The 27917-nt window shown below is 54.5% G+C and overlaps 11 protein-coding genes across 11 annotated transcripts; 4 read left to right on the top strand and 7 right to left on the bottom strand.

Annotated features, from left to right (window-relative positions):
* Window positions 1–10: 10 nt before the first annotated feature.
* Window positions 11–578, bottom strand: CORC01_05404 (ribosomal protein L14; the record flags this gene model as incomplete). The annotated part of the gene is made up of 2 exons (XM_022617047.1): window positions 11–325; window positions 450–578. The coding sequence occupies 2 exons, from the start codon at window positions 576–578 to the stop codon at window positions 11–13; spliced, it is 444 nt and encodes a 147-aa protein (XP_022476512.1).
* A 901-nt stretch (window positions 579–1479) lies between these two features.
* On the bottom strand, window positions 1480–1926 carry CORC01_05403 (uncharacterized protein; the record flags this gene model as incomplete). Its single annotated transcript, XM_022617046.1, has 3 exons — window positions 1480–1578; window positions 1627–1739; window positions 1791–1926. 3 exons carry the CDS (start codon window positions 1924–1926, stop codon window positions 1480–1482), a joined length of 348 nt encoding a protein of 115 aa, XP_022476511.1.
* A 1120-nt stretch (window positions 1927–3046) lies between these two features.
* CORC01_05402 (uncharacterized protein) lies at window positions 3047–3624 on the top strand (the record flags this gene model as incomplete). The annotated part of the gene is made up of 3 exons (XM_022617045.1): window positions 3047–3058; window positions 3116–3448; window positions 3532–3624. 3 exons carry the CDS (start codon window positions 3047–3049, stop codon window positions 3622–3624), a joined length of 438 nt encoding a protein of 145 aa, XP_022476510.1.
* Window positions 3625–4714: 1090 nt separating this feature from the next.
* On the top strand, window positions 4715–9315 carry CORC01_05401 (uncharacterized protein; the record flags this gene model as incomplete). Its single annotated transcript, XM_022617044.1, has 3 exons — window positions 4715–5504; window positions 5556–6795; window positions 6858–9315. 3 exons carry the CDS (start codon window positions 4715–4717, stop codon window positions 9313–9315), a joined length of 4488 nt encoding a protein of 1495 aa, XP_022476509.1.
* Window positions 9316–9915: 600 nt separating this feature from the next.
* CORC01_05400 (uncharacterized protein) lies at window positions 9916–10455 on the bottom strand (the record flags this gene model as incomplete). Its single annotated transcript, XM_022617043.1, has 4 exons — window positions 9916–9974; window positions 10032–10064; window positions 10134–10240; window positions 10370–10455. The coding sequence occupies 4 exons, from the start codon at window positions 10453–10455 to the stop codon at window positions 9916–9918; spliced, it is 285 nt and encodes a 94-aa protein (XP_022476508.1).
* Window positions 10456–11143: 688 nt separating this feature from the next.
* On the top strand, window positions 11144–11944 carry CORC01_05399 (uncharacterized protein; the record flags this gene model as incomplete). Its single annotated transcript, XM_022617042.1, has 4 exons — window positions 11144–11367; window positions 11451–11466; window positions 11613–11749; window positions 11800–11944. The coding sequence occupies 4 exons, from the start codon at window positions 11144–11146 to the stop codon at window positions 11942–11944; spliced, it is 522 nt and encodes a 173-aa protein (XP_022476507.1).
* A 2027-nt stretch (window positions 11945–13971) lies between these two features.
* Window positions 13972–15600, top strand: CORC01_05398 (uncharacterized protein; the record flags this gene model as incomplete). Its single annotated transcript, XM_022617041.1, has 1 exon — window positions 13972–15600. The coding sequence occupies one exon, from the start codon at window positions 13972–13974 to the stop codon at window positions 15598–15600; it is 1629 nt and encodes a 542-aa protein (XP_022476506.1).
* Window positions 15601–16464: 864 nt separating this feature from the next.
* On the bottom strand, window positions 16465–17133 carry CORC01_05397 (uncharacterized protein; the record flags this gene model as incomplete). The annotated part of the gene is made up of 1 exon (XM_022617040.1): window positions 16465–17133. The coding sequence occupies one exon, from the start codon at window positions 17131–17133 to the stop codon at window positions 16465–16467; it is 669 nt and encodes a 222-aa protein (XP_022476505.1).
* Window positions 17134–17157: 24 nt separating this feature from the next.
* CORC01_05396 (uncharacterized protein) lies at window positions 17158–17928 on the bottom strand (the record flags this gene model as incomplete). Its single annotated transcript, XM_022617039.1, has 1 exon — window positions 17158–17928. One exon carries the CDS (start codon window positions 17926–17928, stop codon window positions 17158–17160), a length of 771 nt encoding a protein of 256 aa, XP_022476504.1.
* Window positions 17929–19220: 1292 nt separating this feature from the next.
* CORC01_05395 (uncharacterized protein) lies at window positions 19221–21357 on the bottom strand (the record flags this gene model as incomplete). The annotated part of the gene is made up of 7 exons (XM_022617038.1): window positions 19221–19601; window positions 19695–19792; window positions 19848–20006; window positions 20074–20489; window positions 20573–20699; window positions 20770–21161; window positions 21278–21357. The coding sequence occupies 7 exons, from the start codon at window positions 21355–21357 to the stop codon at window positions 19221–19223; spliced, it is 1653 nt and encodes a 550-aa protein (XP_022476503.1).
* A 2388-nt stretch (window positions 21358–23745) lies between these two features.
* On the bottom strand, window positions 23746–25389 carry CORC01_05394 (FAD binding domain-containing protein; the record flags this gene model as incomplete). The annotated part of the gene is made up of 1 exon (XM_022617037.1): window positions 23746–25389. One exon carries the CDS (start codon window positions 25387–25389, stop codon window positions 23746–23748), a length of 1644 nt encoding a protein of 547 aa, XP_022476502.1.
* Between the last annotated feature and the right edge of the window lie 2528 nt (window positions 25390–27917).

The following is a 27917-nucleotide window of genomic DNA, read 5'->3' as shown; positions in this document are numbered from 1 at the left end:
CGTGAGTCCATTACGCCGAGGCCTTGACCTTGACCAGAGCCTTGCGCTCTTCGAAACGGCGCTGCTTCTTAAGGCGGAGGACCTTGAAGCGGTCAAAGTCGCTCAGGTTCTTTCTCCGCTCGATCTGGGTGCTGCGCTTGAACCAGTTGGTCTCCTTCCACTTCTTGTCGATCTCGGACTTCTCCCAGAACTTCTTGACGGTGCCGGTGCGGGCGCCACGGGGCAGGCCCTCGACGACGAGCGAAGAGAGGAGAGCGTTGGAGAGGGAAATGGGCTGGCGGGGAACGGCGAGCTGAGCGTCTGAGGAGGGACCGTCGACCAGAGCCTGCAAGTTGATATTCATGTTAGTCTTCCAGGTTTCCATATCGTCCAGAGCGCGCGCGTGCGTGCGCCCAATTTCAAAACATCGAATCGTGTCGGGGGAGGGAGGAGATGCTGTCGCAACGTACGCGCTTGTGGTCGATGATCTCGACAATAGTCGCAAGGCGGCCGGCGTAGGGGCTGTTGCCCTGGATGAGGACGACACGGCCGACCTCGACCAGTCGCCACTTAGAACCCTCGATGGTAGCGTCACCCATTTTGCTGGTCGGTCTGGAGTTGGATCGCAAAGTTAGAATCGGGGTTGCGGATTTCGAGGTGTTGCGTGTTGCTTGTCTTGGAGGGGCGCGTCAACTTACCAGACGTCGAAGATGTGCTGCTGGTGGTTAGTGGTGGATGGAGTTCGAAGTCACTTCGGCACACTTCTTTTTTTTTCCCTTGGGAGGATGGTGCGACTTAGGGCAAGTCAGAAAGCAGCATGAGGCGGGTTTGCTGATTAACCGAGCCGAGTCCCTCCCTTCCTGAAGGGGCTTAGCTAGGGCGGTCAGTGGCCACTCACCGCGCAGGCTCCACCCACGACAGAACTTTTTTTCTCACTCGCATAAAGCTGCAGCTTAACGAGCTCTTCATCTACTTTGTTGATCTCTTTCTTCATCAGCTTCGAGGTGCCCAAAACTTGACATCTCGGTATGAAGCTGCATCAAAACAAAAGGTATGTTTATAATCATCGACACCCTCTTCTTGGAATGATGAGAAAAATTTGCGATTGATTTCTTTCGGTGGCTCTCTTTCGCCGGAGTGGCTATATCGTCTGAATACATGATATTTAATTCTTACATATTCTGACCTCCAAATCAACAACCAATTGTTTATCTTGGCATCATTTGCAAGCAAGTTGCTAACTCAATATTCAGGAAAAGTATGACGGTTAGAGCACTTGATCAGTTGACAATACAATATCACATTCACATCAGAATTTTCCACTACTGCAAATGCTACCCATTCACGTGCCGTATTTGGGTTATTATTAACGTGGTTGTTGATTATGATTACTACGAGAGAGGCGTAGCCTTATCAACCGTCGTAGACATTCTTCCTAAGCACTCAATTGGGCTCGTCCTCCCTGCAACGCCGGGCCGGAATTCATTTTTGCTCGTTACTTTATTTGCCCTGCTTTTGTCTCAGGCGCAGCTCATCCTCCTCTTGGAGTTGCTTGTCAATCTCAGCGCCCCGGGAAGGCTTGTTGCCGTGTAGCTTGGCCTGTAGTTATTAGCGTCAACATATCTTCCGAGAAAGAATGCTACTTACGGGCAGTGTGGGGTCCTCTTTGCCAAGGCGGGTCTCGAGAGACTCTTCCTCATTGCCCTCCTTATGCTTCTTCTCCTCAGCCGCAAGTCTGTTGGCGATGGATCGTTCGTCCTCTGATTGGCAATTAGTACTGTGGAGTGCTGAGCATTGCATGGACAACTTACTAGAGTCCGTAGCCAAATGGGAGTGCTCCTTGCCCTCGTGGAAGCGCTCGGTATTGTTGGTCTCGTCGTTCTTCGCGTTTCTCTGGTCGCCAGCCTCGTAGACGGCGCTGTTGCCAACGTTGGAGTTTCCAGACATGATGATGGTTGTTTTGGTGGTGGAAAAAGGAGGAATCGGTTGACTGCTGGACTGCCGGAAAACGGGGAAAGTTTGTGATTGAAGGGAAAGGTTTGGATTTGATTGTTTGTGATGAACGGAATGACGAGACGCTTTTGTGTTCAGCAGATGAGCATTCTATATGGATGGGAAGGAAGCTGTCTTAGGTGCACCTGCGCGACGACCCCCCTTCACTGCATCTACGTCATGACGTCTCCAGCGCCGATTCTCAGCTCAGACGGGTAAAACTCCCTCCTACGTCATGCAATTGTCATTCACCGCAAAAAGCATTGACGGATCTGCTCAAGCCACATGGAAAAGCGGCGATGCACTTGGGTAGGAGGTAGCTAGAAGGTCTGACTTTCCTGTGCATCCTCGCTGCTACTTATCAGCCCTAGCCTGGCAACCTGGATGCTGAACCTGGGTGAGCTTGAGTTCAGCTCATCGCATGCCTCAGGCCTGACTACCCCTGCTCCGCGGCCGACAGCGAATGAGAATGAAGGCCTGAGATCATTATCTACCTACCTTACCCAGCTGCTGGTTCTTCTAGCAAACTTCTATCGAAAAAGAGCGTTGGAAGTGAATCTGCCTTGTGCCTGTAAATCTCTACTCGCCGGTACCTTGACAAAGGACCTGCCACCTAAAACCTTCAGACCGTGAGGCACCCTGGTCGCACCCTTCACTTCCAGTGTACCTCAGGATATCGATAACCCTGTCGCTCTGACAAGACATCATGACATAGGTAGGGGTCCATTGGAGTCATGTTCCCCATTAGTTGCAAAAAGCCAAACCGATGTCCAAGAGGCTCCAGACCCATCCAAATGACGGGAATGAGGGGTCCAAAAGGAGAAGCTCCATCGCTGTGCCTCTTTGGCCGCTTCCAGGTGCATGGGGCCAGGGGTCAAGCGCTGGGGCGGTAATAAGCCCCGCCTGTGCGCTAATCCGGCATTGGCGTCTAAAACTACCTGAGGCCGCCCGGCTAAATGACGTAAACCTGAGAGCTCCATAGTTCCACTGCCGACTTCATCGCATCACGCTGCACGAAGCAGAGCTCGCGCAACACATACCCACCACCAAAACAGCTCCCCAACGACCTGCCACAATGTTCGGATTCGTAAGACAGACAGATCATATCCGATACAGAGCAATTGATAGCTGACACACGCTCCAGCGCAAGACCCTCGACATCGTCACCGTCTTCCACAAGGCGAGCTCCCCCGCATCCGTGAGGGTCGTCAACCTCCTCAAGCAGGTGTCGGCCAACGCGGCCGCCGGGGCGACCGAGGATCAGGCCAGTGACCACAGTGTCCAGACGAACCCCAGGAAGTCCCGCGCCGACTTCGAGCTCAATATCACCGAAGACCCTCCCACTGCCGACCAGGTCAAGACTATCTTGGAATACGTCGGAAAGAGCAAGATCCCGTCAATCATCAAGGGCGCCTCCACCGAGCAGGAAGCTTTGAAGAAGTTCCAGCAAAACGCTGAAGTCTTCCAAAGACCCGTGGTATGTGTTCTTCCAAGGCAGCTTGCGCGCCTGTTTATCCCTCTGCTGGTTTGGGAACAAGTCGGACTGACCGAGACATACAGACTGTGGACTGGAACAACGGCAATGCTGTCTCCGGTGAGAGCGAATCTGAGATTCTCAAGATGCTCAATGCATTGAGCAGCGAGAAAAGCTGAAACAAGAATGCTCTTTCGTGATGTTCAACAGCAACTCCTTTGTCCTTGTAACCCAGATACCTGCACCCTCTTTCCCAAGTGGTACATTAGTTAAATGATGAATATACTCTTCTCTATCCTATCTGGTCCGAGATATCCTCCAGTGCTTTCTATCAGCCTAGATACGGCCGGCACAACTATCTTTAGGCTTCCACCAATATGTCGACAGCCATCAGATGACGGTCTGAGATCGATTCCCAGGACTGCCGGCGTCCCGTAGACCTAATGGCATCCCACTACGATGTTGATCCTCGCTACAAGTGTGCTCCATCAATCCCACTGGTCCTTCATCGTGATCAAACAGGTAACACTTATCCCTGAGGACATTTCGTTAGGCAGCCTCATGGCTTTGGGACAGTTTCATATTCTCAAGTCATTGAAGGGGCTGAAAGAAGATATCTTCGACTTTTCGAATATGGAGTTCCCCTGAAAGAAGCCTCAGTAAGGGTCAAAAGCGCATCTAAAAACTGTCACAACTCGGAGACATCTGTCAAGATGGGATTCAGAAGGCCTAGACCTTCGCTTGATACCAGCTGTAGCAGGTCTGCTCAGTACAAATGTCAACAAATGTCACAGCCAGGAAATTGTATTGCAGTCTCACTCTGGCATCCTTTATCTCACCATCTCATCGGATGTCACCTTTGGCGTCCGAATACTCCGTTATCCTGTAGAACTCATCTACAGGCAGGTGCACCCGCCCATGGTTCCTTTCTAACCCACTTCTTTGGCACTTGCCTCCTCCCCCTTCCTTCCTGCCTGCTTCTGCTACCCTTCACCTGCCTTGTGAATCTTGCAACTTTTCTTCTTCTTCTTGTCCCAACAACAGCAGCAACCACTTCATCTTCCTCTTCCCCTTCACTACCAATCCAGTACATCCTCGACCCCAGAGTCGCCATCAGCAATATCCTCATCTCTTCTACTTCTACTACCCTTGAACCCAGTCCGCAGGCCGTCTATCCCGTTGCCAGACGACGTTGGATATAGACAGCTTTGTAGTATGGCTTCTAACATTCATGGAAGGCCTGGCTCCTTCCAAGATCAGCGCTTCCCCATGAACAACGCCGATCGTGACGGTCGGGGTACGATCACCAAATTTCTGCCTGCTAAGTCTTCCTCCACGCGTTCCAGCTCCGCTCATTATTATCCCAATGGAATCCCCGGCGGTTACAAGATGGTCACTACGAAGGAAGGAGAGACACCCAGACTCTACATCGAAGATAACCTTCCGATCGCCTTTTACAACCAGCCTGCGAAGGAGGTCAAGGCCATTTTCAGCACCAACAATGGCGAATTTCCCACCCGCGGTCTCAGCCAAATTCTTCCGGCACGTCAGATCGATTTGTGGAGCGCTGAAGAGCTCCAGGAGAGGGCCAATGGTATTCGAAAGAAGCACTGGAGCCTCATGAAGTCCATGCCAGAGCTGCAGTTCTGGGAAGATCTGTACGATTACTTCGACTGCTACGACATCTACTTCCAGGGCGCGATGAATCTGTGGAACCTGATGCTTCATCTCTACCACGAGAATCAATGTCTCCTTCGTAACCTTCATCAAGCTCTGACGGTCGAAGTCGGCATTTGGTGCGACGAATGGGCTGCAAAGAGCGAGAACAAGAAGAAGCTCCTTGACTTCAAGCATTGGCACGGCAATTTCATCGACCTTCTCAGTGCAGAGGATCGAGTTGAGCTCCAGGGAATGCCCCCCTTCAATATGGAGCTTGTCCGCACCGCTTTGAACTATAGACACGACCAGCTTCTGGGCAAGTCGTGGGCCCGGCCAACCTCTTACCCGCAAAACAGTCTCGGATTCCAGTGGGAGGAGGGCACGCTGCAGCATTGGCTTGGTTAGTTGACTCCATTTCTTGTTTGATTTATATCTCAGCTAACCTTTTCAGCGGGCCAACCCGTCCAAGATACTCCTAGTGGACTGGCTCCTGCATTGACAGCCTCAAACCTGACAATGGGAGACCCCGACTCGCCGCTTTCCCAACCAAGCCTAGCCGCCAAGAATGCTCCTCCGAAACCTCTGATCGTGAGTGGCACATACGGGCAGAATCCAGTCGATGCCATTCACCGAGGCCATACTGCAACTTCGAACTCTAGCAACTACCCCGAAGGCTCCTCTGTAGACAACCGGCCGACCTCTCCAAAAAGTCTTGGCAGCATTAGTGATGAGCCTCGCCATCTCCCTGGCCATATGCGTCCAGCTTTTGCGCAATCGAGTCAACCTCCGATGCCCAGAGATGGAAATGCAGATCCTGGGGGACCGATCTTCAATCCTCATACCATCAGATCTGATGGTCACGCTTTCAATATGCCATTCACGGCAGGTCCTCGTGGCGTGCCTCGCCCGTATCTTGGTCCCGTTGGACCCCCTTGCGGTCTCCTTGGACTCCATAATGCACCACTGGGACCTCCTGCTGGTTCCGGAAATCGTCAATCTTTCCCGCCCTCGCAAATAACCCCGTCTCCTCAAAGACCTATTGATAACAGATTCAATAATGCTGGCCAAGTAGCGCAAACGACTAACCCTGTTTTCTCGGGCGGCGCACATAGCTTTCAGTCTGCTGCTTATCTTGGAGGGGCAGCTGAACCCGTTCCCTTCCAGAGACATAGCGGTAGACGGAATGCATCGACAAACCCCCATTTTGGTCCAGCAGGCGAATGTGGCCCACCGATGGGTCCTCCGCAATATGATGCCGGACCGAGCCTGCGAGGAGCGCCTCACTCAAACGGACTAGAACAGTACCAACAACGCCCCCGTGGCGAGTCGAAAGGATGGGAGAAGGTCCATAACGCAGACGATTCAATTCATGGGCCCGTTTTCCGCCGTTCTCCAACCAAGGAAAGCAGTCCACGTGAATTGTCGCGTTCTTCCGGGCCCAGACAAATCGTCAGTTGCACAAATCAGCATGAAAAGTTTGGTGACAGATGGGCATACACCCCTTGCGAATGTCACTCTTGCGAGAAGCGTGAGCGTTCTGTCTTCATTGAGTTTACATCTGCTTTGGCCGGAATATCCGAGGACGATCTTTGCGAGAAGGTTAAAGCAATAATGTCTCGGTGGGGACACGTTGAGAGAGTTGGCCACTTGCCAAACAAGGAGCAGGGAGATCACCATTCATTTTTTGTCAGGTAAGTAGCAATGTTTTCGTCCATGCTGGGAATTTTGCTGATTATAGTTGGTCCTTGCTTAGATTCAGAGACGATTCTCGCCTCACTGAGATGGTGTCTGCAGACGGTTTTGAATGCGCCGAGTTTCGCTGCCTGCTCAATATTAAGCCTGTTCACCATACGCGATATGGAAGCCTGATGCACTCCGATTTTGTGCGGAGAGCCAATGATCGACGTGAGATCGCAAGCCATCGTGAAGGGTCTCAGCAGTCTCCATGGAGGGGCAATCAGAACTCATTCGGCCAGGGTCAGCCCGCTCCTGCTCATAGGGATCCAAGATCGCAAGTATCCTTGGAGCAGTACATCATCACTCGTCCTCAGAGACAGCAGGGAAGAGCAGCACAGGGCTCTCAGTCCACAGCAGTACCCGATAAATCGGTTTCAATGCCTTCCGCCGGCCAAGTCGCCCTTCAGGAAAAGGCTGAACTTCCTGAAGATACCAAGCAGAAACAGACCAAAATGACTGAAGAAATCGCCCTACAACGGTCTGCTGAAACCCAGTCGCAATCAAAGCCGCCTTATGAGGAGGTCATACCTGATGAAAAGAAGGTAATCGAGTCTACCAGCCCCCAGATTGCCGACAGTCCAAACACAGCCAGTAGCAAAAGTATTGTCGTCAACTTGCCCGCGACCCCCCAAAAGAAGCAGAAGGCCAGAACGGACATTGAGGAGCCTGAAGAGACTGACTCATCTAACAATGCTGTCTTGACTCCAGAAGATGGCGAGGCGGTAGCCTCCCCGGTCAAGAAAGGCTCCCCGGATTCTATCAGTGGCAAGGAGACGTCCGAGACTCAGTGTGACCAGAGAGAATCTGAGGTATCCAAGAATATTGTCTCTGACGTTGCGCCTGTCCCGGGAGAAGACGTTCCAGTCCCTGAACCTCTTCCGCAAAGTCCCACGTATGGCAAGGGAAAGTACAGGAAAGTCTTCTCTCACAGAGATGCTAGTAGTGTCGAGGTCTTTGATGTGGTGCCCTACATGCCCGGAAGAAGCAACTCCTTGCTTAACAAGACTTCCTCTACTGGCGAACGCTTTGATGAGCCTAGCGAGAGCCTTCGCATACATTCTGGACATACACTTGACAGCTTGATTGATGCAGGGTTGCTCCCAGGAGTCTCCGTGACCATGCTGGCTGGAGATTCTTTGAAGAAGAAGAGCAAGAGATCCAAGAAGAAGAAGAAGAAGCCGACATCAGAAATCCAGGATGAGACTCATCCAACTAGCGACGCTTCGACGACTACCGCCGATGACAAGGTCCCTCACGTCCCGAAGGCAGCACCGGCCGGCACAACAGAGATGACCGACATCATCGCGAAGGCTAAGGATATTGTTGCGACAGAAGCATCAGTAGAAAAGTCAAGTCTTCTAGAACCAGCTGCTAAGAGCTTTCGCGCCAATGCTGGCGGCTCACTTCGGCTGCCCAAGAATCGCAAGAAGCAACCGACCCAGCTGAATCTTGCTCCGCGGGAAGTCTCTGCCTCTGAAGGAGCCAATGGCTTGAAAGAACCCCGTGTCTTCGACGGTGGTCTTCCCTCTACTGCGAGTACTTCACAGATGAGCTTCATCACAGCTCAGGAGAGCCGCTCCAGCAATAGTTCACCTAGGATGCAATCAACCCCTCCGACACCACCGTCAGCCGAGACCCCTGAATCGAAGGCCACCCCGATGAAGCCCACCATTGAGAGTGAGGCGACGGCAAAGACAATTGTGCTGCTTAACCCCAAAGCAAAAGAGTTTATTTCACCTGCATCGCGCCCTGTTGCTCATCGAGTGAAGCTTGCGCCAATTCCATTGGTGCCGATCTTGGTGAAGACCACTCAGCATTATCGCAACTCCTCCCGCAGTTCGTCGGCCACATCTCGAACTATCACTCCTGGACCAACGCCTCCCAGGAATAGAGCTGAAGAATGTCAGGAGGGTGTCACTGGAAACTCCGTCGACAAGGGCCAGGATCCTGCAATTCACGTTTCGCCGACTCGAAACAATGGCGCACAGCAGCCAGCCTTGGAAGAAGCGGAAAAGGCAGAGAATGATCCTCTCGCTGAAGGCGCTACATCTGTCTCACAGGAAGCATCAGCTGTCAGCAACAGCAACGGCTACCTAAAGCGTCAACAAAAGGGCACTAGCAAGAAGAAGCTGCGACAGCCCAGCATTGATAGCCAGCAGTACGGACAGCAGAGACAAGGCAAGCAAGAACCTGAGAAAAGCCACCCCTCGCCTAAGAAGCAGAAGTTTCGGGGACACGACGACCGTAATGTCTCTGGTGCCAACAGCAAAACGATTTCTGTCGTTAGTAAGGATGAGTTTCCCTCTCTACCCGCCGCTCCCCTGCCTGCTCCCGGCCTTCCCGCGAGCAGCGTCTGGGGCAAAGCGCATGCGATATCAACTGCCGCCACCACCATCCCTTCTACCAGCAACCTGGGCGTTCAGGACGAGACTTCCGGAAACCCGCGCCACCAGGAGAATGGAGGCAAGCATTAGAGAAGGATGTTTAATGTTTGGGAGGAATGGATCTGGCCGCGATCGGACAACTACGGAACGATCAAGCAAGATGTGGCAAGACAGGGTTGACTAAAAGCTTTGCTGTAAATTGAAGAGCTTGTTGGGGAGGTGATCGGGAAGCAGATGACGGGGAGGATTTAGATTCGTTCCTCGAGAGGAATATGCGTTTGAGTGATACCCATGGGTCGTGCTCGTGGCTTAGGAGTTGCGCAGAGATAGAATGAACCATTTTCGGAAATTCCTTACCTTGTCTCTGGCGGCTTACATGGGTGGACGAGAATCCGTCGTAGGTGGGCGAATTCAGTTTTGTGGAAAGCCTCATCTGATTTATTGCAGAGGGAACGCCCCATATGACATGGACAACGTCCTGCCGCCCGTGAGGCGGATGTTCACGTTGATAGTACCTTGGGCAGAGGAAGAAAACTGAACTGCAGCTATGGCTCTTCATTCTGTCATTAGAAGCACGCTCATTTCAGTTTCAATACGGCTCCGGCTCGGAATTCTCAACATGGTTGGTAGTGGTACAAGGTTCTTTTTTTGATCTATTCGTTCAGCTTCTCAACCCGCCATATGATGCCTTTATGCGCCGTTCTTGACCAGGGTGGTGACTGTGTCCTCGATCTGCTTGTCCGACAGGCCTTGAATCGCGCATGTTAGTTACTTAGCGTCTGCGAGGGGCTTTTGGGAATGCTCACCTTCCAGCGATTGGCTCTTCTCAACACCGAACTCTGTATTCCCGAGGGCATTTCATCAGCACTCTGCTATCCATGTTGCTTCATCCGGAGGGGATTCCTAACCGTATCTCGCGTAAATCTTGGGTAGCGTGCCGGCGGCCTCGCGGATGAGGATGGGGGTCTGGGGGTTGTTCTTCTTCATCGTGGGGTAGGCTCTCGCGACGAAATTACTTTCGGGAGGAGAAGTTAGCGATTGGATCTCTAGGTGTTGCGGGGGGAAAAAATCGTGGGGATTCGAGGTGATGCGATGCGGCGTAGGCGGGAGCTTCGAGGTTGAATAGGGAAGCCGAGAAACGTACCGGGTTGCGGCGCTGTGCTCGCCCGTCTGGCAGAAGAGAAAGCGCACCTCCTTGAGGGCTTTTGTGAATGCGTACTTGCCCGACATCGTGGTTGTGGCTGCGGCTGCGCTGGGAGGTGCGGACGGGCGAAGGTGGAGGAGGGCGGGATCGTGGCAAGGTCAATTGGAAGCCTCTGGCGACAGCGACGGGTGAATTGGCGAGGATTGAAATTGACGAGATGCTCGCGGTTCGAGGTGGGCCGGGATTGCATAAGACAGTCGGGACTCGGGACGGGCATAACTGGTCTAATTGGTTATTTTCGATTGGTCGGACAGCTGGAGCTGCGAGTTATGCACATGCACAATTCGTCCCCCGATTTTGGGCTTTTGGGAACTGTCTGTTTGTCATGGTAGGAAGGCGGCTTGGTCAGTGCTTCCCCCGTCAACTTTTTTTCCCTCGACGTTTGTCCCCGCTTAACTCCGGTTGGCGGTGCTGCTGCTCGCTGATAGCTGCCGTCCACCGTACCTTACTACCTATGCGCTCGCTCGCGCTCCCGGGCCAAAAAAGGCTGCCCGCTCATCTTCGGACGTTCCAAATCTCAACGCTTCAGCTTCTCTCAACCTCGCTTCAACCTCCCCCCATCCATACCGTGCGTCCGTCGAAAGGAAAACCTCTCTGCTCCAAACCACCTATATCCCGCGCGATCGAGCCCGTTTCTCAATCGCTCTCCTCCGAACCCGAGTCTCCGACGATATATACCAGAAAGAAAAAACAGCTATACATTTGTCCGTCATAATGGCCCCCGCCAACAACTTCTTCAAGGCTGCGCGCCCTGCGTTCCGCCAGCAGGTTTTCGCCGGCGCCCAGATCCGCAACGCTTTCCGCACCTCCCAGTTCCGTGCCCAGTTCCGCGAGAGCTCCAAGAGATGGCAGAGCTCGACGGCGTCCGCCGATGCCCAGGTCAGCTGGTTCAAGCGCATGTGGGACAGCCCCATCGGAATCAAGACGGTGCACTTCTGGTGAGTAGATTACCCCGATTTGCGATAAAAGCAAGCTTCGGACTGTATTATCTGGACATATCGGCTGACTCCGATGGTTCCAGGGCCCCTGTTATGAAGGTATGATGAAGCCATCTCCGGGTACCTCCCTTGCAGATGTCCGGTCGCGATGTCGGAGCTCGATTAAGACCGGGGGAGGAAACACCCGGCAGGGTTGGGAATTCATACATTGAACGAATGCTGACCATCGACGACGCACAACACAGTGGGCTCTCGTCCTTGCCGGTGTTGCCGACTTTGCCCGTCCCGCCGAGAAGCTGTCCCTCACTCAGAACGGTGCCCTGACTGCCACTGGTATTATCTGGACCCGTTGGTGCTTGATCATCAAGCCCAAGAACTACCTGTACGTCATCGGGAACCTTACCAATGGAATTGATTGGCTAACCTTCTCAGTCTTGCCGCTGTCAACTTCTTCCTCGGTGTTGTCGGTGTTGTCCAGTGCTCTCGTATCCTCATGTGGCAGTCTGCTCAGAAGAAGAGCGCTGGCGATTTGGCCAAGGATGTCAAGGAGGACGTCAAGGAGGCCGTCTCTTCCTAGACCTAGAATCGCAAATACCGAGCGAAGTGGGGTACAATAAGGGGTCCATAAGAGGGACGAGGTAAAGTTGCAGCATGGTTCAAACTGACGTACCAGCTGCCGCCACGATCCAGAAACAGTCGCGGAGGCAAGAGGAAACGGCGCAGAGCGCATCGGATCATCCCCCTGCCATGTCATGCATCAGACACGTCACAGTTCTCAGACCTGATTTCTAGACACTCCCTTTTTAATTCGATATACAAGAAGGCCCATGTTCATGGCCGAACAGACTGCAAGGGAAGGAAAGCGACCACGTCCACGTTCACGTTCACGTTCACGTCCACTCCACGTCTTTGATCCGAAGCATGCGTTGTGGTCCTTGTACAGTATGTGCTTCATTCGCATAGTATAACCATACAGAAACGCCCAATGGCATCCGCGGTAGTATCCGGTTGTTCCCCGCGCAAGCAATGTGAATAGAGCACGGCTCAATTGTCGTCGACTGGACCAAGGTACCGCCAGTATGGATCCTCGACGGATATCCCGAGACATCTGCGCGATTGTGTCATTCGAGCCTGTGCGACATATCCACCTGGGCCCCCACGCAGGATCCCGCAATCGAGAGTCGAGGCCTTGGTCGAACACTTTTTTGAGTGAGGGGGGAGAGGAGAGCCGGCCCAGTCTCGATGCGCTGCAAATCGCTGAAAGATCGATAACCTACTAACAAGCAGATCGAACTTGTAAAACACGTCTTTAGCCGATGCGAGAACTTGAAAGACGGGCCGTGTCATGACCCTTGCAAGAGTACCAAAGTTCCAATGCCGACCACACCATCGGCGAGGGCGTTTCGTTGGGAATCTCGGCATGCTCAATCGTTGTCGCGTGGCGCGCTGCTCAGGCAGCAAAAACAACCCCGCCTACGACGATATCACTAGACGTCGGACTGGAGATCGGCTACATGCCTGAAAGGGTCAGCTGCATATGCGGGCATATGGGAATCCGTCCGAAGGTCCTATCAACGGGCCGGTTTTTTGGGGGACCTTTACTAGAACCCCCCCGAATCGGCGTGGCCGCCGAAGACAAGTGAGCATAGCCGACCTGCCCTAATGTCGTGAAACCCCTGGTCTACATCGCTTACGTCGAAATGCCTCCCTCTATGCTCTCTCTGTACCTCTCTCACACCGCCTACGACTAACATCATGGGGCCATGGAGGAAAGACGGATTGTTAAGCGGCACTTGGCCGATACGAGGGCTAAGATACGCCAAGTGGCGCATCAACCCAAGACGAAAGGTACCACTTAGTCGTACACCGTCGTTCGTAGGCGCTAGCACGTTTTCTTTTTCCTTACTTACTTTCAGCTTGCAGACCTGTACCAACATCTAGATCGCTTAAGGGTCTGGCCGACCATGATAGGACAGCCCACACGGGGTTGGAATAGGGCTGGCTACACTGGCAACATCGTTGGGTCATTGGCGTATGATACAGCTGTTAAGCGGTTGAATTATTGGCCTGCTACGACTCCTCTTGCCCAATTCCACCCCAGTGCCCTCCACGCAAGTAAGTTACATGAGCTAGCTCTTGCATCGGAGGCAGCAGTTTCGGCCTTTGAAGCCGATGATATGCATTCTCGGGAGTGATGTCATGGCCCTCCTCCGGCTTTTGCCCTGAATACCTGTCGCACCCCCGTCGTTGATGGACCTAGCAAGGCTTAAATGAAAGGGGGCCTTTGTTGGATGGCAAAGACACGTTGGAGCTGAATCTGCAGTCATGGCATGATTCACGACTCGGAACCCGCAGATCTACGTATGCCGCCAGTCAAGCAGGATCTGATTCTCGAAACTTGATTGAGTATTTACCACAACGTGTCTGCTGGGTTTCTGAGGTAGGAATCAAATTGCCGGTCAAGAGCCGTAGGAACCCTGGGACCCGGAACTGAACCGTTGTGTCGGTAAATCCTTCAACATGGATTTGGAACGTTTATAACGCGGCTGCTGCGTCGTTTGTGTCCCGTCAAGGAAATCTGGTACACTCGATATCGACGCAAAAATGGTGAATAGCAATAGCAACGATGGCATCAACGATTTGGGCGAAGTGGTCTCTAGAGCCGAAGAGACTGCTCGTACACTGGTCGACTTGGCCAACAGCAGCAAGACGATCCAATTACAGACACGGAGACAAATGAACCAGCTCCAGTCCGAACTGACCCGCACGACCGCCCTGTACAGACTAATCTACAACGACATCATCTGCCACCTGGAGACATCTTCCATGACGTTCCTCAGCCTCGCCCCCGCAGACCTGAGCCTTTGCAGACTACCCTTCAGGCGTATCAACGAGACCCTGCGCGTCTATGAACAGAGCCCGGCAGCGGCGGCACCCCTCACTGGCCCGCAGTACCCGAAACTCGTCCTCGAAACCCACAGGCAGCTCAAGGCCCTCAACGACGAGATCCGCGCCGACGTCGTCCTCGCCATCAAGCGCGTGCTCAACCAGGGCCTCTTTAGCCGGGATACCCGCGCCGTGCAGCTGCGCGACATCGCGGCGGCGCGGGACCAGAGCCTCGAGCATGACATTTGGCAGATTCGCATCCAGCGGGGGGATGCACCCCTGATCGCGAGCCTTCTCCTCCCAAACGATCCCGATACCCCCGACGGCGAGAACACGCCGATGAAGACCCCGTGCCTGCGGTTCCACGACGCGAGTACCATTGTCGAGACGAGGGAGATGCCGCGGGATGACCCGGCCATGTACCGCACGACGCTGAAGCTCGCGACGTTTCTGCACGCCACGCGATCGCCGTACCTCCTCCGCTGCACAAACTTTAGGGTGGTGGCGCACCACGCCCAGAACCAGCGGCGACGACGCCGCCTAGAGTACATTTACGACGCCGCGCCCCTGCAGGGCTGTCGTCGCGGCGAGATCCACAGGTTGTCGGAGCATCTCGGCTCGCCCGAGGGCCATTTTACGCGCGGCAGACGGGAGGCGGCGGCGAGGATCCTGTCGGACAAGATTCGGTTTGCGGGGTCGCTTGCGCGGTCGCTGAGCGAGCTTCACGCCGTGGACCGGGTGCATGGTGCGGTGTGCGCTGAGAATGTGTGGTTTGGGGTCCGGGGGCAAGCCTATGAGGCCAAGGTGTCGTTGCCGCTGCTGGTTGGGTTTGGGCTTGAGGAGGAGGTGGAGGAGGAGGTGAGGCGGTGTCGGGTTGCGGGGGATGGCGATGGCGGTGGTGGTGTTGGTGGTGGTGGTGACGATGGGAGGGCGGCGCTTGAGGAGGCCAAGAGGCGGGATATACTGGCGCTGGGGGTGTTGTTGTTGGAGATTGGGCTGGGGCGGTCTGTTGCGGAGGGCGGGGGTCCGTCTGCGTCTGCGGCTACGTCTGCGTCTACGTCTGTGGCCTCATCCTTGGGTGTTGGCGCCGTCGCGGCTGCAGAGCATCTTGGGACGTTGAACGCGGTTATGGGAGGGAGGTACACGGCTGCCGTCAGGGCCGCGCTGGATCCGCGGCAGTTGGCTGTGACTTTTCTGGCTATGGATAGGGGAGGCGGCGGCGGTGAGGATGAGGGCGTAGCTGGTCAGGGCGCTGGTGTCTTTGGTGCGAGGGGGAGTTGTGGGTTGGATCGGGCTTTCAGGGGGGTTGTTGTCGACGAGCTGTTGGGTGTTGTTGGGAGGGCGTGAGGGGCGAGGGTGTGGTTCTGATCTGGCCGGGCTGGTTTGATTCGAGTCGTTGAATTCGGTTTTGATCATGTCAATCAGCCTTGATCTGGGTGTGGGTTTGCCTCATGATGGATGGAGAAGCGGGGGAAATTCAACTAGGAGCTGCTGCAAGAGCTTGGAGACTTTGGATTCGAAAGGATGGCACTCAGCTTTTGGTAGTTCATGGAGACGGATTCTCGTAAAAGAAAAGAGGTGTTTGAGACAGGTTGAGGAAGAGAGGTTGCCCGTGAGGCAAAGGTGGCATTGGACCGAGTCTGAAGATCATGAGAAGAGAAGGCGGGCTAGAATATACTGTCAAGGGAGAGACTACTGGGCATACTGACAGCATCATTTGGGATTTTCCCACCATTACAACCTGGAAATCATAGAAGAAAGAACCGGAAACTATTTATCCTTTGGCCCCTACTCCACGTATACCATTCATCCCAGTCTCCAAGTGTCCCCTTTCCCTTGCATTTAGTTGATCCTCGATTGCGCTCTAGTATTCCTGACATCCGCCTCCGAATATGGCCTCGTACCACGTCCGCTGGGCCCTCACTATCGTCAAATCCTCACATCCTCACATCCTCATAAGAAACCGAAGATTCCGTCGAGGATGGATTTCGAACCGTCTCCCGAGGGGTGTGGCGAGCAGTCCGAGTATCGAACGTGACTCCTTCCTCGCCGCCCTTGACTGAAAGTCCGAGGGCAGAAGCAACAGAAGCAATTCTTCTTCCAGCACCTTTTCTCTTGCTCTTTCCCCAAGTCTGAGCTCTGCTCCAAGTGCCCCGTTTCTTTTGCCGATGTCCCTCAGATCCCTGAGCCGACTTCTCCTAAGAGCCAGGCTCAGGGGGGTGATGGGTCCTCGCAGGCTGCGTCAAGGCTAGCTGGAATCGCCCAGCCCGAACCCCGATAGAGTTCCCTCCGCATTCTAGCGTGCGTGACGATGGAGTCGTGGCGAGCTTTTGCCTCGGCTTGTAGTTTCTCTTTGGGAGTTGGATGAATTTCAGAGACATCTATAATCAGATCGTGTCTCCCCTCGCTGATGAGGCGAGGCTTCTCCATCTCATAGGTCCTTTGACCTTCCTCCCACAAAGCCCGCATCGTCTTGTCCAGCGTCTCTCGCGTCGAGTACACGCCCTCCCGCTCTGGATCCCCGAATTCGCTCGTAACCCAGACGTGGAATGCTTCCGGCTGTATCTTCCAGTCGACGGGAAACCAACCCTTGAATGGGTCTACGATCTGCATGTCGTACTTCCATAGAGGGTGCGGGGGTGCCGGGAGTCGCTGTAGCGGGTGCTTGTCGACTATATATCTTCTGGGAATCGGCGGGGCGTCGAAGTCCAACGCGTCGAGCCGTCCGTGTGTGCTGTCACGGGTCTGGGACCACACGACGCAGAGACTGTAGTCGAGGAGGACGGGCCGTACGGTTTCTGGGGTCCGTTGTCCGTCTTTGCCAAACGTGAGGAAGATTTCGCGTGGATGGAAAATGCGAAAATGGGCGCCGACGTACATGAAGCGGACACCGCCATGGAGGATTTACTTGAAAACTTTCAGTCGGGCTGGCATCTCGTTCAGTGGAATTCCTTTCTTTTCGCTGCCGCTTACAGAATCCGAGTCGGGAAAGGGAAGGAATGCCTCGTCGGTGTTCATGGCTCCGCCTTCGTCTCGCTTGCACATATGCTCGAGCGAGAGACCTTGGATGTGCTCGATGAGTATTGCTCCCGCACATCTCCAACGACGTGTCTTGGGTGAGCGGGAGCCACGGGACGGCTCGCTGACGTCGAACTTGAGAGCCCAGCTACCGTAGTACTGCGGCACCATGTGAGGATGGCCCGTCATGCCCTGGTTGTAAAAGTACTCGTAGGCATTCGCCTCCCGACTCAGGGACTGATTGGCAAGCTCGCTTGGCGTGCGCGCGCTCAGGTAGAAAGTCGGGTTGTACACTTTCAGCACGAACTTGCGTCCGGGAACGAGAGGATGATGAGCGCCGTGTCTGATGGATGGCGCCTTTGTGATGTTGCATAGCAGGACCAGGGCATCGCGATGGATGTCGCCCTTTAAGTATGATATGACCTCTACTTGTGCTTCGTGATCCGGCTGGTCGATTGTCGGGTCAAAATTTGGGAGGAGCCACTCGTTGGACTCGGGGCGGGTTTCTTCTCCGTACTCTGGGAGACCGTACGGTATACCTGGGTTTCGGGGGCAGAGCGTCAATGTTTCTTTGGGTTTGTAGCGCTTGAGCTCGGCGTGGAGGTGGCGGATTTTCTCCTCGTCGCCGTCGGTTTGCGATGTGCTGGAGTCTGACATGCTGGAGTCTGATCGGGCGTGGTGGGAGGGGGAGTGAAGGTTTCTCAAGATAGCGTGAGAAGGGGAGGGAAGAAGGAACAGATCGTCGGCCTGCTTGTGAAAAAGGATACGACAGTGAAAGAAAGAGAAGAGAAGCAGACGTAAATGCTAAGCAAAGTTGAAAGATACCGAGGTTGGCACCAACTAAGTAAGGTAGGTAAAGTACCTTGCTAAGGCAGATGCCCTAAGGTAAGTCGACTTTGGGCAGACGTGTGGATTCAATTTTTCTCGAAAAACCTGAAGGTTGAAGTCGAATGAGGTGCCTACCTACTTTTAAGGAACCTTGAAGGTAACTTGAAGGTAGCTGGGGTAAAGTTTTAGAGGCAGAGACTGAAGGCAAGGTCTATGTCTCCAGGCAAACCCAGCGAGTGCAGCTTCGTAACAAATGAACGAGATTCCATTTCAAAATCATGAGACAAGTCATAGGTTGGCTGGCCAAAGACTATAGAAGCAATATGAATGTGTCGACCAGTGTCTTATTACGAGAGCATTGTGAGGCTGGTGATAAACCCAGTAGTTCGTGAACCCGAGAATCCTCCGTACTTCCCTTCTGAGCTTCATATGGTCCGTCTCTCTCCCCTTCTCCGTCGCTCACTTCGATATTCCCTGCTGTATAGGCGCAAAGTCTACTTGTCAACGAAACTAACACTGATCAATCCTAATCCCAAACCACCAGCGATGAGAGAGCCGATTTGGGTTGAGAAGTAGGAGAAGACGCCAAGATAAAGTTCGAATATTCATTCTTCCATCCGAGAATGTCGACTGCCAAGTCCCTCGGATTACAGACCAGATTGGGTGTTTGGGATGGCGGTCGAGGATATTCTTGAGAACCTTGAGGGCGATGCAGAAGACCTGATCTTGAGAGGCTATGCCTGTGTTTCCTTCAGTGCCAATCAGAGGGTCTCTGATATGCAACAGAGGCTGGTAGTTTTTGGGCTCCCAACTCGGCGTTGGTTGGAAAGCAATCCTGTACTATGCAGATATAGAACATGGAATCGACGGGAGGAATTGATGAAATCTTCGATCTCTCGTCCAGTATCGTTCTCATCTGGCGATGATGGAAGAGATCCGTGCCGATCATAGCTACCGGACCATTGTGTAGGAAGATCAGATCCATGATACAAAGGACAGGGCTTGCAGGAAAGAACTTCAAAATCATCAGGTATCATGAAATTCTACAATCATAACTCATAAATCCCATCACCATCCATCTACATCTCACCCCGTAAATAATACAACATAAAGCCATCCAGCTAAGTCCTCTCCTTATGCTCCCCAAAGGCCATCTCCTCATCCTCGCTCCCCTTCTTCATCTTCTCCGCGGCGCCCCGCCTCCTCAACATATCCTCCGCCTCGCCGCCAGACACGCCGCCGCGGCTGTTGCGCTTCATAATCGCCTCTTCCTCTTGCGCGACGTACTTGAGCGGGCGCTTGGACGACGTGGCGTCCTTGTCGCGGAAGACGAATACGTCGTGGTTGTCGGCGAAGAAGCGGTCCACGTCCTCGAGGGAGCGGTCGGCCGTCTCGGGGTAAAAGAGGTAGACGATGGGGACAAAGGCAAAGTTGAAGACTGTCCAGATGATGTAGAATTGCCAGCCGAGGGCGGAGATTCCAGGGGGTGTGATTTCGACAACCTGTCAAGGGGGAGATTTGTTAGGTTCTGTGTTTCTCTGTGCTTGGACAGGATGACCGAGACGATTTAATCGGTTTGATGAGAGGGAACGTACCATGAAGTTGACGATCCAGTTCGTTGCGGTACCGAGGGCGGCACCCTTTGTGCGCATAGACAAGCTGTTGATCTCGGTGGGGTATAGCCATGGGACACCTATCTAATATGAGCACCCGTCGATCCAAAGTTGAAGGATAAGAAGCAATCTCACCTTGCCAGCAAATTCCAAAGAAGACATAGTACAAGAAGAAGAAGGCGATAGAGGCCTTTGCCCACTGGGACTGCGTCTCCGGGGCGAGGCCCGGCATCTCATTGTAGCGGATGCAAATTGTGATGACGGCGTAGCAGACGAACTGGCCAAACGCGCCGTCTGTGGGGAATATAATTAGCTGCCATTCACGTTTTCAACATCCGGATTTGATATTTCCACAACTTACACATCATCATCTTCCGTCTTCCCCACCTCTCCACGTTTGGGATACCAATCAAGCTGAACAAGAAGTAACTGACAGAGTTGCACGCCGCCAGCAACCTCGCGAGCTTATTATCCAGTCCAACAGAGTTGATGAGAACGAGGGGCAAGTAGTAGCTCGTGACGTTAATCCCGCTAAATTGTTGCATGGCTTGCGTCCCGCATCCAAGGACTATACGCCGTATAGTAGAGGTTCCAGACGACTCGCCGGTACGTCCCCGGAGGAGGTCTGACCAGGGGATAGTATTCTCTCTCTCGTAGTTAATGGCCCACTGGATGTCCTTGGACTGGGTCTGGATGTAGGCGTCGTCGACGGGCATGTCTTCCAGGTCGGCGAGAATCTGTTCGGCCTCGGGGACGCGGCCTTGGGCCATGAGCCAGCTGGGGACGGATGTCAGCTTTGGATTCTACAAGGTCTGTGGAAGGAATGATGGAAAACCGGGGGGGGGGGGGTGGGAACGTACCGAGGTGACTCTGGCAACCAGGGGACCGTGCCGTAGAGGATAAAGATGAAGAAGAATTGGAAGGCGAGGGGAACACGCCACGAGATGGAACCGGTGAGGTATGAGAAGCCAAAGGTGACCCAGTTGCCTACGCATGATTAGCATCTCACACTATTCAAAGCTGGCAAGCATCCGATGGAAGAGAGAAAAGAACTCACTCAAGGAGAAGCCGAAAATGTTCATAATCATCTCAATGACAATCAGCTTGCCCCTCCAGCTAGCCTTGCTCGTCTCGCCCTGCCACACGGGGGCCGTGCTGGTGTTGATGCCGTTCCCGATGCCCGCCACCACGCGGCCGACAAACATTTGCGGGAGGCCAAAGGCGGCGGTCTGCAGGATGGCGCCGATGGACATGATTGTGGTGCCGACGAGGATGGTGTTCTTGCGGCCGAGGCGCTCGCCGAACCAGATCGTGGAGATTGCGCCGAGGAAGCAGCCAATGTCGTAGATTGCGGTGACGGTGGATTGCAGCGTGTCGTTGCCGACGATGCCCATTGTTTGGAGGAAGTCGTCGGTCACGATGACGCCGCCGAAGACGCCTTGGTCGTAGCTGGATGGGTGTTAGGAGTTTGTGGATGAAGCATTTGAGTGGATTTAGTGAGTGAGGATTGGGGTGAAGAATTTTGTGGGTGGTGAAGGGTGAGAGGGAAGGCAGGCAAGACGTACCCAAAGAGTGTCATGTCTGTCGCGCAGGCGACGGTTACCCAGAAGGTGAGCCACCCGCCTTTCAATCCAAACCAGCCCATGATGAATGGCTCGGTCTGTTGACTGGATCGATACGGGTAAAGTTGTCAATTGGTGAGAGGGGTCGTAGTCTGTGAGAGTGAGGTTGAGCGTGAGGAAGAATGTGAAGAGCGAATGGCGAATGCGGACCGAGCGTCGAGTGAGAAGTAATGCCGGACCCCGTGCTGTATATTCGCAATCCCAATGAAAGAGACCAAGAAGAGAAGAAAGACCCTGGACTAGACTAGGCCGACGGACATCTGTCTTGAAGCACGAGAAGGCAGCAATAGACGCAGTCTATATAGAAAGCCAAGAAAAGAAAAGAAGGGACCTAGAAACGCCAACTCCTCCACTAGCGGGCAGCATCTTTTCCCGTGATGGGGTCCCCGTCAATTAGTCCCGCACCAACATGGAGCCGGGGCACGCCAGAGAACCCCAGACAGCCTACAGGGCGCCGCTAAATCTGTCGCGATTACCTGGCGCCAAGGCATTCGACGCCAGGCCGTGGGGTAAGGGATCTGATGGGCAATGGGTGGTGGTGGAGGGAGTGTGGACGCCAGGTGGTGGGAGGCACTGACTAGTGTGGATAACAGAACGATGTCATCGTCATGGTGCGGCGGCGTTAGTGCGGGACTGTGAATCCCTCACTTGACCTTTACCTAGGGACTGCGATGAGGTCTACTGCTGCCAAGGTACGTGTGCAGTTCTGCAGCCGCGGGAAACCAAGGCCACGACCCAAGGTGGTCCCGGGAAGCGATGACCGCTCGCTGGTATTGACGCTGATTAGGCCGGGCCGATTCGACGACACGGACAGACCAAGCGCTTTTGGAGGAGTGATGGGGAGTGGTAGGGGGGCGAAGAGTGAATGGCGGGGAATCAGTCAGTCTGCTGCGTAGGCAAAGACTCAGTGGACAGGGATATTCAGAGTTTCGGGGTTGAGACCGGCCGGCTGTGTGCGAGTGTCTCTCTCTTTCTCTGCGTGTTTTCCTCTTTCCTTCCGCTCTCAGTGGCTGGATGGATGGCAAAACTATTCGGCCAAACCGTACAGCACACGACTCGAACTGAGTCAAACCAAGCATGGCAGGAGGGGGACTAAGAAAAAGAAGGAAAGAATGGGGTCGAATCTGCACCCCGCATACTTGATCACCGCTACGTAAGGTACTTAATTAGTGTAAGGTACCTTTGCGCCTCACCGCGACTGCGTCGACGTCGACGTCGACGTTTGATGTTGGCGAAAGCGCAGCCATGACGTCGTTGGGGCTCCACCCGCGGCTCTGAAACGGGTGCCGGGGCCACCGCTGTCGTCGAAGCTTAATCCCGTCGATCCCCGTGGCGTCCTCGGCTGCTCGGCGCTCAGCGGCGTGAGGTGAGCCAAAGTACGTATTTCAGGTACCTACCTTACCTTACCTCACCATGGCAAGCGACCGACTAGGGTCTTGATGAGGCAAAAAAACACGGCAGCTGGAAAACAACAACGTCGTTTATTTCTATCGACTGTGTTGAGCATCGTAAAAGCAGAGATATTTGGTCAGGAGTTTCCAGGTTTCCTCCTATTGATTCCCGCCCCCGTCACCTCCCACACGAGGCGGGAAGAGCCCACAAATAGCGACTCACTGCATCGCGCACCCGAATCTTGCATCATCCAACCCCATTGGAAAGCCCGTACCTGATACCGATGGTCGATCGGCCCGAATAGCAACCCACAGCAGACGATGCATCGTCACAATGTCACGATGCGGGGACTCCACGTCGCCGCTTTTTCTCCTCCCTCTTTCTCTTAACACACCTTGTCCCTCTTGTCAGTCTGATGTAATGCCTCCTCCATTCGAGAGTGCCCCCGTGTCCTTGGAACTGGAAAAACAACCACCCTCATCCCATTCATACAAGCACCTCCCAATGCAACAAGAACTCGTAAAACACTTCCCAACTGAACAGCAACCTTCGTCATCCGGCGGCAACACCCCCACAATGGCTGCCAAGTCAACATGAAGAAAGAGGCTCTGCGGAAAAGGGAACATGGCTGCTCTCGCGGCCGTTGCCTCGGAGCATCTCCGGCCACTCGGACGTTGAGCCTCGCGCCCCCATTGAACCCCACGCCGCGCCAAGCCACGCCACGCCGCGCTTGCGGCTGCGGGCTTCATCAATTCGATTCGGTTGAGCCGCCGAGCGTATGGCCGAGCAATGCAGTGACATTTCTTATGTTTCATTCAAAATGTCTTCTCGCCCAAGGTAGCTAGCTGACTCTACATTTGATTTCGCGCTGATTGATAGAGAGGAGAGAGAGAGAGAGACTCTAGTTTCCACCTTCGAAACTCCCGACGTTGTCTCACCACCCACTCATTATTATTACTTCTCAACCACTACCTCTACACTCCAACAACACCCCATCCTACCATCCACCCGCATCGCCATCACATGGACAGAAACTCCTCCACACACTCCGCCGGCCCGATAAACCCAACATACCCATCCGGCCTCACAACCACCATCCCCGCCCCCTTCTCGAACCCGTACCGCTTGTGCAGCACGCCGTCAACGTCCTTGTACCCCCCCTTGCCGACCGTCGCCCCGGCGTAAATCTTGATAACACCGTACTCCTTGAACCGCCCGTCCGTGACAATCTTCTCCTCCGCCTTGTCCAAGCTCTCCTCGCCGTCGTCCTCGTCCGCCTCCGCGCCGCCCGCAAACAGGAAAATCGTATGGTCCCGCGCGCTCGTCATCCCCAGCAGCCACTTGCCCTTCTCGCCCCTCTCGTCCGTGACCTGCCCGTCGGGAGCCCGCCATCCGCCCTTGACGGGGCCTTCGAACCCGACGGCCGTGCACACGATGGAGCTGTTGCGGTACTTGATGGCCATCTGTGAGATGAAGGTGTACACCGCCAGCCGACGCGCCTTGTTGCCCCAGATCCGGGGTGCAATCCACGGCATCAGGCAGTTCCGCACTGTCGTGAAGATTGTGTTTTGCGACGACACCATGTTGAACATGCGATCCGTGCCCGTGAGAAGGTGCTGCCCGACGGGGTGACGTTCCTCGTTGTACGTGTCCAAAAACGCCTCCTCTCTCTCGCCGCGGATCACGGCAGCCAGCTTCCAGCCCAGGTTGATGGCGTCCTGGATCCCCGTGTTCATCCCCTGGCCCCCGGCAGGCGAGTGGATGTGCGCCGCGTCGCCGGCCATGAACAGCCGCCCGTCGCGATAGTTGTTGACGGCGCGGCAGTTCCAGCGGAAGCTCGTGAGCCACAGCGTCTCCGCGATATCCGGCCTCGTCCCCGTCATCTCCTCGACAAACGCCTCAATCTCCTCCCGGTCCGGGTCGCCCTCGCGCTTGCTCCGCGACGACCTCTCGCCGACGAAGCGCACGACGCCGTTCTTGAGCGGGAAGACGACCATGACGCGGCTGCCGAGGAAGAGGGAGACGCGCTCCGCGTCGTAGCCGTCGCCCCGGAGCCGGGCGTCGCAGAGCATAAACTGCTGCGGGTACTGCGCGCCCTCAAACGTCACGTCGGCGCTGTGCCGCACGACGCTGTGCGCGCCGTCGCACCCGACAATGTACTTTGCCCGGATCACCTCCTTTGCCGCGCCGCTCCCGCTCCCGCTCGTCAACGTGGCGCTCGCGCGGACGCCGTCCTGCTTGATGTCGTCCGCCGACACGCCGCGCTCGACGGTGCCGCCGTAGACCTCGAGCTGCCGCAGCATGGCGGCCTCGGTGTCGACCTGGGAGATCCACAGCGGCAGGCCGAAGCGGGTGTCGTCGAAGCCGAGGTCGTCAAAGGTGCCGGTGATGAGGTGGCGCTTGTTGCAGTAGATGTTGATGCCGGGGCCGGCGGTGCCCTCGGCGAGCATGGACTCTGCGATGTCGGGGTGGCGGTGGAGGAGCTCCTGGGAGCGCGGCTGCACGGCCAGGGCGCGGGACTTGTCCGAGGGGACGGGGGCCTTGTCGATGATGCGGAAGGGGATGCTCTGCACCGAGAGTTCGAGTGCGAGGGTTAAGCCCGTCGGGCCGGCGCCGATGATGAGGACGTCCGTTTCGCTCATTTTCGGGAGTGCTACTCTCATGGTTGAAGATGTCGATGGCCTTTTCTCTGTGGGCGAATGCATTGATGGGCTTGGATTTTCTGCGTAGACAACGCAACGGCAGCGGATGCGGGTATGTCGACGGGGAGGCGAGGGCGCGGGGTTGGTGGGACTCGCCAACTTAAATAACATCTTTTGCCCGCTTACTCCTGGCTTGATCCGCCCTGCGGAAACATTCAGGGAACTCGATTTGTCTTCACAGAGGACCAGAGTTTCCATGCCCGACATCAGCTGAACGAACAGGTCGGACACGTCGCCTTCACAAGCGCCCCTGCTTCTTCACCACCGCGTACGTCACGCCCTTGACGGTATGTTGGGGTAGGTGTCCGCGGGCGGGAGGTAGACCAGGATAGCAACGTCTTGGACGATAGTATGCAGGGTTGACCACAGATTGCACGTCAAGGACAGGTACGAACGCCGGGGCCGGATTGGGGCCTGGCGAATGCGGGGCGGTTAGGTTGTGGCATCCTGTCGAGTGGTGATTGCGATACTTTGAGTGACAAAGTGTAAGTGGTTGTGCCTGGCCTTGGCTATCCTCTCTGGGCCTGTTTGAGACGATGGATGCGTTGGCTGGTGTGGTTGGCCTTGGCTTGTAGTCGGCGGGCGGGAGTTGCAGCTGGGATCCCTGGGTGAAGGGGGTCACGTGAAGGGTTGGAGATCAGTGGTTTTGACTTCCGGTGGTCCCCCGCCGTTGTGGTCACCCGGTTTTGGCGGGAAAAGGCGCCAGGCTTGGGTCAACAAGGATCATCTGATGGCTCCAGCAATGATTTCGCGGAGGGTTTTTTTTGTCGCTCTCGGGCACTAAAGGAATTGAGTATGAATTCGAAGTAGTGTCCCGTCACGTTGGTCTCTGTAAAGCAAAGAAGGTCAGCATTCATGCCTTTGAGGGTTTGCTTGAAGTGTTTCAAGACGCATGTATCCAGAGGTTGTTATGTGGCCCTTGTGTGTTGGGCACAATGCGTCTGATGTTGTTCCTGGGAAAAGTCAAACAAAAAGACTCTGATGAATCCTCCAGATAAGGGCCATTGAGAGCTCATCACCCAGGGTCTGCCACTCAATTCACAGGACGAACAGTTCGGGAGGAATTGCTCTCGGCTCCGACACTGATGTAGATGTCCAGCTCCAGCACTTTACTCTGGCGCCCCAGAAAGTCTCGACTGAATGGCTCAATGCAGATTCGAGGTCGACGCTGATTGGGTCGTTGCGCATATCCATCGACTTCCCAATTCGGCATTTCCGAAGACATTTCATTGGTCTACAGCAATCTCCATCTTGAGGCCCCCTGCATGCCCGCCTACCACCCGAGTTTCTCTCCCGCCAACGTTATTCTCACTGCAGATGATTTTGCTTAGGGGTGCAAACGACTGCTATGTGATATCAGCTGCAGATGCGAGTCAACGACTGCCATGTATTCTGCCTCATAAATCTCCTACTCCACCTTTTCTTACTCGGTCTCAAATTGGAAAATCGACCCCTACATATCCCTTCCTAGCAGTCTTCGTTCTTCACCGAAGGGTTGAGGACTCCAAGCCGTGTGAGCGACAAAACAGGAGGGGAAGCAAATGCAGAATAAACATTTAAGAACAGCAAGGGCATAGCTTCACGTCGCTTCCTATTGAGCGCTTGGGGCTGTGCCTTCCCATAACTTATTTTAGATACCTTCCGGCGTTCGCAATGAGTCGTCGCTTCCAAGGCCTCTAAGTGGCTGCCCACGTCTCCCCAGACAGGGCCTTCGCCAATGTCCAAATAATGTCTTTCTGCATCTTCCACCTACCCATCGTCCTCATCGTCCCAACCTCCCAATCTTTTATTAGCACACTGATCCCGGCCGTCACGCTCGTTCCGTAATTTAAGACCATTCGTTATGAATCACCACTGCGTGTACTCCAGCATCCACGACCTCGCGGACGCGCAACTATATCATTTCCAAGACATTTGGTTCGCTTTACAGAAATCATTTCCGATTGCGAATTTCACAAGTAGTACCATCAACAATCTCTGGGACTTTGTCTTTGCTGAGGGATGGAACTCGACTCACCCCGATCGAGAGCCCTGGTCCCCGGCACCGCCGCCGCGTGACGTCAACTCCCTGCCCGTTGGAAAGGTTACCAAAAATGGGACGGTAAGACAGTCCCCCATGTGTAGCCTCTTGGTGTGTCTCTTCATTCTATGGAGCGCTGACAAGCCCTCCACTGAAGACTAGGCCCGTGTACCTCAGGGTGGGCGTGAACCACAGAGCCCACACCGTGAATTATGATTATATTTATAGTGACGACATACCCGTCGATACCCACTCTCCAGGATTCAAGTTCGATCAAGGCTTCGACCGATGTTCAACAACGACAGCCCGCGCCATCATCCATCACGACATAGTCGAGAAAGACTGGTACTGGAAATACAACGTCCGGATGGCCGTCTATCATATGCGCATGCGCCTTGCGTGTTGGACACGGGTGGGCTACACTCGCTAGTTGTGCGTATTGCAAAGTCCCGGGACTCTCCGAACATTG

Source organism: Colletotrichum orchidophilum (assembly GCF_001831195.1).
Source record: "Colletotrichum orchidophilum strain IMI 309357 chromosome Unknown Scaffold_37.1, whole genome shotgun sequence".
Taxonomy (NCBI): domain Eukaryota; kingdom Fungi; phylum Ascomycota; class Sordariomycetes; order Glomerellales; family Glomerellaceae; genus Colletotrichum; species Colletotrichum orchidophilum.
This window is presented reverse-complemented; position numbering and strand designations above follow the sequence as displayed.